This window comes from Maylandia zebra, linkage group LG10 (assembly GCF_041146795.1).
Source record: "Maylandia zebra isolate NMK-2024a linkage group LG10, Mzebra_GT3a, whole genome shotgun sequence".
NCBI lineage: Eukaryota > Metazoa > Chordata > Actinopteri > Cichliformes > Cichlidae > Maylandia > Maylandia zebra.
In genome coordinates this window covers 22,683,330-22,695,842 of record NC_135176.1, presented here as the reverse complement: position 1 = coordinate 22,695,842, position 12,513 = coordinate 22,683,330, and the positions used below count along the sequence as shown (strand labels likewise).

The following is a 12,513-nucleotide window of genomic DNA, read 5'->3' as shown; positions in this document are numbered from 1 at the left end:
CTAGCTGGAAAAATACCTCTGACTACGCCATGACACTGCACCTCTTTAGTTAATCACCAACTGTAGATTTTCAAACAAAAAGGGGGCCTTTGAACTGTAAATGTGGCCCTTAATCTTAACATTGGTCATACTGTGTATTTATTTATTTTTCCCTGTTATATGGGCCATGAAAAATTTAATGTTGGCAATAACCTCCCGCACTGTTGATGTTTTCTGTATAACTAAATGATAAAAATTGGTCTCTCTGGAGACCTGAAACACTTAAATTCACAGGGTTGGTTACTTTTGCTTTGAAAGTCTTTGAGCACAAAAACGGGAGGAAACTGAGTTTAAAAAAAAAGGTCTGCCATTACTCATGCATGTTTCATTTAACATTGATCTGTTTTCCTTTCACAGGCCAGAAACAAGGAGACAGGAGTTCTGGCTGCTGCCAAAGTGATCGAGACCAAATCTGAGGAAGAGTTGGAAGATTACATAGTCGAGATTGACATCTTGGCTAAATGTGACCACCGCTACATTGTCAAGCTGCTTGATGCTTTCTATTATGAGAATAAACTCTGGGTAGGTAATGCTGAAATCTGAATGAGCAAATCAGACAAACCACAGACTTGCTGCCCTCTGGCTCTTTGTTTTATTTTTCTTTGGCTGAACATTGTCAAAGAGGTTAACCACAAACACTGACACACTATCTTTACACATTTTAACATGATCTGGATGGAGAAAAACAAAACAAAGCAATTAAATAAATTCGACCTTTTTCAATGATTTTAGGCTGAAATTAGATTGGTGCATAATGCACTAAAGGAACTTCAGTCGTCTTCCTCTCAAAACCACTCATAACCAGGACCCAAAAAAGCCATGACACACAAACCTCAACAGTCAGTGAAGAGGGTCAAAACAAATATTTTCACTGTGCATGTTGAACGGCTGGTGGGATGTTCCGTTTCACTCTGTGACAACTGTTTTTATTGCAACAGTTTTATCTTGAGTATATTTCTCCTCCGTATGCAAGATTTGTTGTAAAAATAGTGATAAGAAGAGTCTATTGCCTAAATAGGAATGACAGAAGAACCCCTGGCTGACATAATGCATCAGAAATGACCCTGATGATACTACAAGAATGAGGATTAATCTCAGCTATGTTTCCCCTGCTCTTGAATCATTCCTTCTTCTCACACATACACTGGGTCAAGTGTAAACTTTTCAACTCCCTCTGTAATCTCCCACTCTATCTGGCCAAGACAAATGGTGACCTCACGTCGGGGCATGATTTTAAATATTTGAAGAATTACAAGGCAGTGTTAAAGCTAAAGATAAAGATTATTGCGGTTACTAGAAGTGCAAAATGTAGATGTTTAGTTTGGCATGTTTGTGACTCTTCTGTTAGTTTTCAGTTAATTATTAAGCATTAGAATTGTAAGCCTTAAATCAAGCATGACAGAACTCGTAAGCTATTAAAATTCAAGTTAACACTTAATGAACTGCTGATCAGTCAAAACTTTACCAGAGGTGTAACGCAACAAAGCCAAACTCATGTTTTAATAAAGAATTAATGTACTAAAAATTGCTAAACACAATGTAATTATGCTTTATTGCATACATGCATTAAACCAACAATGAATTTAGTAGTTGACCTAAATAAAATGTGGAGGGGGTTGAACATTGCCCATGAGTCAAAGCTGGACCCTGTGCAACTGTTAGGTTAGCTTGATAAGTTAAATGTACATACCTCTCTGCCCGTTGCTTTCAGACCACATGTTTCCTGTGTTTTGTGGCTTCAGAGTAACAGGCCTTGTTTGTCATGTGAATTCTGAGCTGTCTCCAGTAACTAATGTGTTTCTCTGTCTAACACATAATTACACTCAGTGTCTTAAAAGTATTGGAAATGTTTTTAAAATGTATGTAAAGTATCTGTGTTAAAGATTGTCACTGAAGTGACAACTGGTTGTCTGTAATTAGTCTTTACAAGAGCACAATCTGGAAAAGTTTCTACACCTCATTGCTGTAAGCACAACAATTAGCCCAGTAGTTACTGGTGGTCAGGCCCTGGTTACCTCCAATTGGGTGGACTGGGCAGTGTAAGTCAGTGCATTCCAGTGACGACCCACCCGCTCTGCTTTCTACCACAAAGAGAGAAGACAGTGAGAGGCTGTTTGTTCCAATCTGGTCTGGAGGTTAGCAAGGCAGTCTGGCCCACAGCGTGAGAAAAACGGGGCCTTTAACGTGGAGATGGGATTGCTGATGTCAGCACCGAGAAGAACAAACAGGGAGAGGCAAAGAAAGACGCAGGAGAAGAGAGGATTTAAACAGCTAAGAGAATATTTCATATCATTTAGCATGTAAAAGTACATTATCCCTTAGTATAGTTAGCTATGCAAATTTTCTTTTTTTCTTTTTTTTTCCCCCTAATGAGTGCTCTATGTCTAAACGGTCTAATACTACAAAAATCTGTGTTACTTTAGGCATGTGCAACTTGGCGCTGTCAAATGTGTCAGTGGTCAGAAACTCATGAGGTAGGCTTAAAGTGGGTAATGGGTCAAGTCTTTTTTTTTTTTTTTGTGTGTGTGGACCGGGTGCAGCCTAAATGCCACTACACTCTTCAAGTTTTGCCCATTAAGACAGGCTTATGGCTAAGTTGAGGGAATCAAGATCACCCACAGTCTGTAGGCCTGGATTATATTGAATTCATAATATTATATATAATCTTAAATAGGTCATTGAACAGTACCTAGTCCTAGATACAGTGAGAAATTGTAAGTGCATTACTCTAGTCAAGCGCTGTACAGTTTGACAAAGAAAGAAGACTTTCTAAGGGTTTTTGGGTTGTTGTTTTTTTTTTTGTTTTGTTTTTTTACACCACCTTGCCTGCGTTTTTGAAGGTTTAGTTATCCTCGATTGTATAACATTTTTTTTGCTGGCAAATAGCCTTTTACTTTCCTTTGCCGTCTGTTAAATTGAGGTAAGAAATCACTGTGAAGGTACAGAGTGGCGAACTGGAGGAACACTGCGGTGTCAGCTAAGCCTGCTCCATTTATTTTAAAGCTTTTAGGGGTTTGTAGACTTTATCAAGTTGTGTCCAGCTGTACTCGGAAGAAAAAGACACTCATAAATTGTCCTAATGCTTTTTAAGACACTTGAAGATAAAAAATCACCCCTTTAGAGTAAAATGTGAGATATATCTTTAAACAGGGGATGAAGTACACTGGGTTATTGTTTAGTTTTTTTTATTTTTTTTTTTAAAGTCTCACTCTGACTCAAATACACAGGGACACTGAGTGTATGTGTGTGTTCAGCCCACAGTGGTTATGAATATCATGCAGCTTGACCAGTTGGAGCGCATTCTTTACCCACAGCATCACACATCATCCAAGATTCTTTCACGCAGCGAGAACAAATCTTTGCTGCAGACACACTGATGACTACACAAACCAGTTGCCTCTGTCACAGCCGAGTAATGTACAGCTGTTTAGTTTGGCCAGCGCTTTGTGCTACCACTAAAGTGCAGTTCGTTTAACTTGGAGAGTGGTTTTTAAACAGAAGTGAAAAAAATGGGCAGTGGTGAGCAGGAACAGGGATGTGGTTTGTAATAAAAGGTGTGATTAACCACCCTCTGTAGTGTTGAGAATATGTAGAATAAACAAAATATTTTCAGAGTGTATATATACTGATAATATTGATGGGAAGAAACTGCACATCAGTTGGTACACATTTTAAAATAATACATTCTGTTCTTATTTAACTTTTACAGATCATAATGGTGGAAGGATGCATATCAACAGGAAATGTTAATTTTTGAAGTGTGTGCGAAACTCTTTTTCCTTAATAATCTTCTTACTTGAAGAATAAAATGCTAAACCTGACCTATGTTAGATTTCTGTTTCTTCTTTGTTGATCAAACAGTGGAATCTTAAAACAGGTTTTTAGCTACTGTAAAACAACTTAAACACGTGGTAAAACTTCGATCTAGTTCAAAGATATAAAAGCTGGAAACATGCGTCATACACAGGCCAGACAGTCTTTCAGCTGTTTATTTAAAAAAACTAAAAATCTGATATGAGACTAACTTTTAAACAGACTAAGCAAAATGGAAGATCGCTGATGACACATGGCAGAGCCCAAACTAATGAAGTTTGTCAGCGTGACAGAAGAGCATTGTTCCACCTGGTGTTCAATGCCAAGAATGGCAGCCCTCATATTCTGATTCTTTGCAAAGTATGTGCGCCTTCACGTGACCGCGTGTACACAGAGGTATGCATAGTTTCATACCGTCAGACGTGCAATGGTGTGGTTTCACCTTTTGGTATTTGTCGTTCATTGTGCGGGTTTGTCTGGGCTGAAACTCCACGCCTTGTCCAGCGCCTGGCTGATGCTTTGGCAGTGTTGTCATAGCAAGAAAGACTGATGATTGTAAAAAATAAAATGAGATCACACAGCAGGTATGCTTCGTAGTACCAAGAGTTCAATTTTGGAATCAAAACATAATTATAAATGAAGTATGTGCTGTGAAAGAAGTTCAATCTTACTATGGTTTTCTAATAGGTGTGTTTGAGGACATGGCTAATAAGACTCCATTTAGGAAACCTCTTCAGTTTTTACCTCCTCCATCTGCCTTTTCTTTTACTTTACTGCTGAACTGATGTGTGTTTGGCAGTTTTTCCTCTACAGGTAGTGATGACATAATTTAACAGGAAGGACACACTTCTGATATAAATTTAGATTTTCTGCTTTTATGTCCCACTGAAAATCCTTCATCTTAAAGTATATTGATGTCTCTGCTATCACAGACACATTAAAAGCTTCATCAACAGCTAAGTTCAAACTCATGAAACACAGACTTTCACTGACTGTTTTTCAGCTTTCAGTTTTATTACTTATAATTCCTGGGTTAAGTTTAACACCAGTTTCTCTTCCCCCCCCAGATCATGATTGAGTTCTGCCCTGGAGGCGCTGTGGATGCCGCCATGCTAGGTAGGCCATTCTGTCTCTGTATTTTCATTTAAAAATCTTTTTCCTTTACAACAACAGTTGGTTTCCAAACCTCAGAGAGTGTTTTTATTTTTTTGTCTTTTTAAAAAATTTTTTTAAGTCAAAATTAGTTCTTAGCTTTCATGACCGTATATGTATTTAAAAATCTCAAATTTATCAGGCAGAAAATCCTGAAAAACAGCATCATACTACAGCTTTATTAATTTGACCTTGAAGCCTTGAAACAGTCAGACATAGTGGAGTCCTCCTGTGTGGGAAATCCCCCTGGTGTTTTCACTGGGTAATCCACATCCTCGTAACTGCCTGCACCCCATCTGCAGCTAACCAAACACAGACAGAGATGAAACGAAGTCTACAGGGCAGGATTATCTTGGATGTGTGAAGGTTTTTCTAATCTGGGATTACTTATCGGGTAATACTACCTGATCTGCTATGGTGGGTTTAGTGTTGTTTTTTTTTTTCTCATGGAGCTCACACGGTAGCTCTGTACTCTTTATTTTGCCATGATTGTATGAATTACAAGGATGCAGTGTTCCGTCTCTGTTGCTCTAACCTCTCCTCCTCTCCTGCCCATATCAGAGTTGGATCGGGGGCTGACAGAGCCCCAGATTCAGGTAGTTTGTCGCCAGATGTTGGAGGCGCTAGACTACCTCCATGGATTGAAGATCATCCACAGAGACCTGAAGGCTGGTAACATCCTCCTAATGCTGGATGGTGACATCAAACTGGGTAAGTGTTTAGTTTTAGATGTTGTGATGTTCAGGTTTTTCATTTCTAGCAGAGTGTAATGCATTGATCATTTTTTTTATTATAGAGGCATCAAGGTGGACAAAATGATGTTTTGTTTTTGCAACCACATTTGTATGAACAGTCAGAAAACTGCAGTACTGTTTTGAAAACTGAGATTTTATTTGATATTCAGGCAGAAAATATAGTACAGACTAATACAAAGTATTGGTTGCTTTTCTTATTTGACTCGAGCAGTTTTTTAACCTCTTAAAAAACATTTGTGAATTTCAACTGTTGCATTTTACTGCTAAATTAATTATTGTGGGACTAATTCCCAGATTAATGTATCATTCACATTGATTATTGAAGGTTATTTCTGGGGTCTTGGCTAATCTTTAGGTTCATTGTTTCTTTGACATAAATGCATGCCACACATAACATGCACAGTAAGAGGTCCTGCACTCCTCCTTTGCTGCTGTCAGCGAATCGCAAGCACTGTGTGGGAAAACTGTGATCTGAGAACATTGCATATTTTTATTCATTTATTGGCTTTTTGAAGCGTTCCTCACATTCTTCAAATTTTATGGCTGGACGACAAAAGTTGGATCCACACTCTAGTTTGTTTTAGATTGAAGTGTTGTGTTCTAGTGCAGTGCTTTGTCTAAGTGCCAGGTAAGCAAGTGCTGAATTGTCTAAATGATTGCATAACATTTAGGATCCTCAGATATGAAACTTTAGATAACTGTTTGTGGCGTGATGTTTTACCTTCTTTACTCTGATTGACTCTCTGATCATTTTTACTGAGCTAAGACCAAAAAAAAAGAAATTCATATGACACATTTTTGTCAAAAAGTGTGCTCATTAAGCTGCATGCCAAGAATCTTTCCAGCTTACATTCTTCTCCAGCTCCACCACAGTTGCCTATAATCACTGGGAGTTGCCTCTGTAAACCCATTATGTCATGACATGGACTCATTTACGGTCTTCAAACTTATCTAAATACATGTTAATTCAAACAAGACAGCAATTAAACTATCTTTGAGGTCAGCTAAAATGTCTGATCTTCATGAAGCATTCATGCAGTTCTTTTTTTTGGATTAAAAAAAGTCTTTAATGATTTTTACGAACTTATTTACAGCAGTTGTGACCAGTGCCAAGAATTGTTGATGATGGCAAAAAAAAATTGCTCATAATTCCTGTTGCTGTATCCAGGTAACGATAAAAACAAAAGCAAATGAATATTGGATCAGAGGTATCATGCCTTCCTGCTATCGTCATGAAGGAAACATTATTTTTAGCCTATACGATTTGCCAATCCGGTTATGCCATGTTGTTGTATCCATCGTTTGTCCGTCAATTCACAAGAATCGCTACAACTCCCTACAGTACTGGTCAGAATTTAAAGTGACTTGCTACAGTGATGACCTTCACACAGATTTTTCTCAAACACAACGTCACATTTGTCGTTCTCAGTGGATTTCAATTCAGTTTTTGATGATGATGATAACCTGTGAACAGTGAGGGCTTGTGAGTCAGTGATTACATCTGTCTCCCATCACAATTTTGTAATTTTATTCTCATCAGGAAATCCTTGAGACGTGTCTTTAAAATAGGCTTAGACCCAGGGATCAACTGATTAGAATTTGACGTTTAAAGGTCAATGTGATCTCATGTAATAATTATTTGGGTCATAATAAATTCTAAAGTCAATGGTCTACTTCATTTTGCTATCAAAATGTTATGCAAAGAAAACATTGTTCAGCACTGTAATGGAAGATGAGCATATTACATATTTTGTCGAATACTGAATTAGTGATGTTAATCTTGGACCCTAATGTAGTAGACATGCGGCAGCGGGAACAAAGGAAAAACTCAGAAATTGGCTTCAAGAGGCAGCAAGCAGCATCTGACACTTAGACCCTCAAATTTGATGAGTATAAACTCTGACTAATGGGCATAATTGAAGTGGTAAAAGATAAAAGCATAGAGGTTGCCACTAACATTACTTCACTTCTTTTGGGACTCCTGCTAAAACCTGCTATTGTGCACTAGTTCCTGGAAGTGTAGAACATAATGAGAGCCCTGTTGTAGGTAATGAACAACTATTTAATCTGTTTTGTGTTGTTTTTACCAAAAACATAGTGTTAACTCTTATTCAATGTAAAATAAAAGGACTGCTTAATTTCAATGTCTCTGAGATGTAGAAATCCTTGCTGCAAAAGCTCAGACTGTTTCAAGTGATGCATTTGACAGTGAAGCCAAAGATTTTGAATTGTAGTCTACAAAACCAAAAGTCATTTAAGAACCCATAATAGAACATGCCAGTTTGTAATTGAAGATGTGACCCTGCTGCCTTGTGTGCAAAATCTAAGCGCTACTGCCAAGCACTTCTCTAACCCCGGCATGGTACACATGATATTCCTTCTGACAGGCGGGAGGAAAAAACTAAAGTGAAAACAAGACCCCTGTAATCTGGAAATCTGGCAACTTTTTTAAGGAAATAGGACTGCTATAAATTTACTGTTTCTGGATTTGTAACTCCAAAGATCACACAGTCAGGATGGCTTTACAAGCTAAAAAGTATTTGTCTACCTCATGGGCGTGGTTGTGGAAAAAAAAAAAAAAAGCCGGAAGTTTTTGAATTGGTTTCATTCCTTCCTTCTGTGAAATGCTAGTGAACGTCTTTCCTCCATCACGTGACTTTTCTTTTCGTTTTTCTTTTTTTCATGCAGCTGACTTTGGTGTGTCTGCAAAAAATACCAAAACGTTGCAAAGAAGAGATTCTTTCATTGGAACACCATACTGGTAAGTTTACAGTTTCAGTCAGCAACACTGGGGGTGGGGGGTTGGCTTAGTACGCTACATTCAATGCCTTCAATGACTATATAAATTACACTCTACTTTTTCTAAATCCCATATTATCATATAACAATCCTGCTCCCTGATTTGCAACATTATCTGTAAATCTATTACTGTTATGCAAAACAACTATATTAAATGTTTACTTTAATATAATTCATATACATAGCACTTGTGAAGATATCATCTATGAACTTTAAAATTAGTGGGTCAACCCTTTTTGACTGCTCACAGCACTTAATACCTGAGAGAAAATGATACTGTGCATACAGTCAGTATTCATTGCAATCCTTCATTCTTGTCAAATAGTGCTCCTCCAAATTAGAAATGATTCCCAGCGAACCTTGTTCCATTGAGCCTTCCTTTATACCAATATGACAGTTAAACATTTACTAGAACAGGTTATCATTCATCCCCACCATCCCAGCTCAATTAAATCATAACTGTGTACAGTCCTGATCGGATCAGGGAAAAAAACTTAATCTAAAATGCTACTTTTTTGACTACACTTAGTCAAAATTTGTATCTTATTTATATTACATTTATGTATGTGTTATTACTTAATTACATCTTGATGGTTATTTTAGATTCTTTGTTATTTTATTTATTTATTTATTTTTTTAACCCATGGGGAGCTGCATGTTTTTAGTCAACAGAGTATTTATGTGCTGAACCATGTGATGCGTTTGTGGAGGAGTTTGCATGCCACAATCTTTAATGTTTAACCTTATTTATCTGTCTCAGGATGGCTCCAGAGGTGGTCATGTGTGAGACAATGAAGGATGCACCATATGACTACAAGGCCGACATCTGGTCTTTGGGAATCACTCTGATCGAGCTTGCGCAGATTGAACCCCCACACCACGAGCTCAATCCCATGAGGGTGCTATTAAAGATCGCAAAGTCTGAGCCTCCTAGCCTGGAGCAGCCAAAGAAATGGTGAGAATCTGAATTCAGCTGTTGCACATTTGGCCTGCAACCGTCTAGCATAATATGTACAGGCTGCGAAGAGGAATTTGTTAACCAGAAAGTGGGGAGTTTGAAACCTGCCTCCATGATTCATAAGCTACACGATAGAAAATGGCAAGTGGAGTCAACGGGGACTTTTATTTCCCTGTCTAGATTTCAACAAGTCATTTAATTTCAATCACTTCCAAGTACTTTGCACACTTGGTATACTGTAATCTGCTCTAGACAGTCATGCATCAAATTGTCCTTCCCTTTTTCCACATGCCAACCATTTTCCAGCAGAGGCTGCACTTAAATGAGTGCCAAACTGTAATTTTTTTCTACCTTTTCTTTAATGAGATTAAATGCGCTGTAGCAGTGAATTTATTACTGTGAAAGTGAAGTTATCAGGTAGAGGGAGATTTAGAAAGGGCCGCTGATTCATTGTTCCTGCTGAGACCTTTTTTTTTTTTTTTCTTTCTTTTCTTTTTTTTTTTTTTCTTGCACAACAAAGCTGCGTACAAAGATGGTCTAAAATGGTTGGAAATGTTACTTAAAATTATTTTTTTGTTTTAACTGTTTCTTCACTTCACTACTTCTTTTCTCTTTTATTTACTCAAGGTCACAGGCATTTAATGACTTCCTGCGGAAATGTTTGGATAAAAACCCAGAGACTCGCCCAACTGCAGCTCAAATGTTGGAGGTAGGCTTGATGCTGTGTGTAACTGAATAGTAGTGAATATTATACAGTGCTGCACTTTGACATACAATGGAACATCATACTCTGTCTTTGTCTTGTACACACACACACACACACACACACACACACACACACACACACACACACACACACACAGATCAGTTTAATCTTCTATTTTAAGACCTGAATACAGTGATCTGTGCCAGGTTGGTGTTCCATGGCGGGCACAGGCATGCAGGTGAAAATGAAACGCTTTATAAGAAATTGATAGTGTAAAAGTGAAAAATTATTAGGTAGAAAATGTGCAGTAGCCAAAATGTAATGGTAAAGGATCCTGAATAAAGACACTATCATAAAATATCCTTGAAGGTTTAGATGGGAAGGACAAAAGAAATAAGAAGCTTTGGCCTCTTCGCGAATGCCCCCACCCTACCCTCAAAAAAAAATATTACCCTACAAAAATGTTTTCGACATTATTCATCTCAGAAACAGAATTCAGATTCTGACCATATTTTGTATTCGTCAGCAAGCTTATTTGATGCCTTTTATAGACTTCACTATACATATGATCCTGGGCAGACATGGTTCTAAGCAGCTGTTTGATTATTAAAGGCATCATCATATGGTAATTCTAAGTTGTGGCAATGAAATGCAAATATCTAAAGACGAGCTTCAATCAGACTCTAGATTTCAGAGCCAGTAGAATGAGCAAAGCCATGAGCAGGGTGTGGATTACAGAACAAGAGCAATGTCTATTAAAATTCAGAGCCACAGTTTCCTGTCTGCATCCCATAGCTGAGGAGCTGCCAGCTATTTACATTCCTGCTCTCAGCCAATGGTGTGCCAGGATTAACTTGAGTTTGCCACCTTTGGCCAATTAGAGCGAGGCAAAGATGAAAACCCTAGTCAGGCCTGCAGGGAATTCTCCATGTGTTCTCTAGTGGGGAGGGAAAGAGACAGGCGCGGCCCAGTTTTTGGTGCTGTGCTGCAAGTTTTAGATGTTTATCATGTCCACTGCCTCCTAACAGCTGTAGGCACTTGTGGGCGTGGTCAGATTGAGGCTTTGTGATGGATGTTGCATCATGTCACTTTGCCGGCAGTTACCGTCAGATATGTTACAGGCTTTAGGGTGAAGTGAGCAGATGTGGAAAAATACAGGTGAATAAAAAAGTCAGAAAAAACATCCCTGGTGCTGGATAGACTAAATAAGGGATATAAAAATAAAGCTTTGCAAAGTCTTTGTCACTAAGCTTTTCACAGGAAACAAGAATTGGTTATAAACATCTTTTTAACCTCTTCCCTTTTTTTGCCATAATTACTCTGCGTCTGTCCCACATATGCGGCTGTAAGGAATGTATACAAAAAAACATGACACAGTATCAGTCACTGTGGGTGTGTGGCTGGCCGGGAGACCGTCTGGATGACTAGTATTATATTGAATCCAGCGTCTCCTCCCATAGTTTCTCATGTGCAGGGTTTTTATGGTGTTTTTGGCAGAGCTGCCCTGGAAAGCATATAAACATTTCTGAAGTAGAACTTTGAGTTAATCTTGGTTGTCTAAACTTCATAGAGTATATCTTAAACAAAAGTGTAATCTTCTAATTCTGCAAACAACTTCTTTGAGACAGAAATCTGTCCTAAATTTGGGTTAATAAAAGTCAAGTCAGTTGAGTACCAAAATTGCACCTTGCCCAGTAAAATTCTTACCCCTAACTTAACTTATTAAAGTCCTAACCCTAAAAACCGTCTTAACTGCCAAACCCTCCTTCAAAAATGAAATTTTTATAACTAGTTAAATTTACATCATTCAAGATCTAAAACTGTCCATAAAGATGGAGGGACAAAAGCATACACTTTATTTTTATTCCTGTGCATGTACACCTGACCTTTTTGCAGGTTTCTCTTCTAGTCACCTAATGGTCCATATTGTGCACATTTAATCTTTATACAAAGCCATGGGCACCAAATCTCCCCCCTCTCTGTCTAAAGCAATGCGAAACCTATAAAATGGTGCATATATCCACTGATACACATCTATATCTGTGTAACAAGGCACCAGTGCTAACACTTAGTCTTTTTGCCCTGTGTTTTGCCTCAGTGAGGATGTGTTTACCTGGAGTATGGGAGGTCTGGTATAATTTATTGGATTATACAGCTTAAAGCAGATTTCTCAGAGGTTTACTGCTGTAGGTGCTTGACGCTACAGTTACTCCTACTTTTTTAGTTACTAGCTACTCATACTCATTCCTCATATAAGTTCTATGGCAATGGGAGAAAAATATCTTTTATAA

The 12,513-nt window shown here is 38.1% G+C and overlaps 1 protein-coding gene across 1 annotated transcript in view; it reads left to right on the top strand.

Moving 5' to 3' along the window:
* The window catches only part of stk10 (serine/threonine kinase 10), a 37,624-nt gene that overhangs the window by 10,919 nt on the left and 14,192 nt on the right, over positions 1-12,513 (top strand). Inside the window, exons 2-7 of the mRNA XM_014414217.3 lie at positions 397-561; positions 4,920-4,968; positions 5,566-5,715; positions 8,448-8,520; positions 9,319-9,513; positions 10,144-10,225. Of these exons, the coding sequence (XP_014269703.2) occupies positions 397-561; positions 4,920-4,968; positions 5,566-5,715; positions 8,448-8,520; positions 9,319-9,513; positions 10,144-10,225 (714 nt within the window). The remainder of the gene's footprint in view (positions 1-396; positions 562-4,919; positions 4,969-5,565; positions 5,716-8,447; positions 8,521-9,318; positions 9,514-10,143; positions 10,226-12,513) is intronic.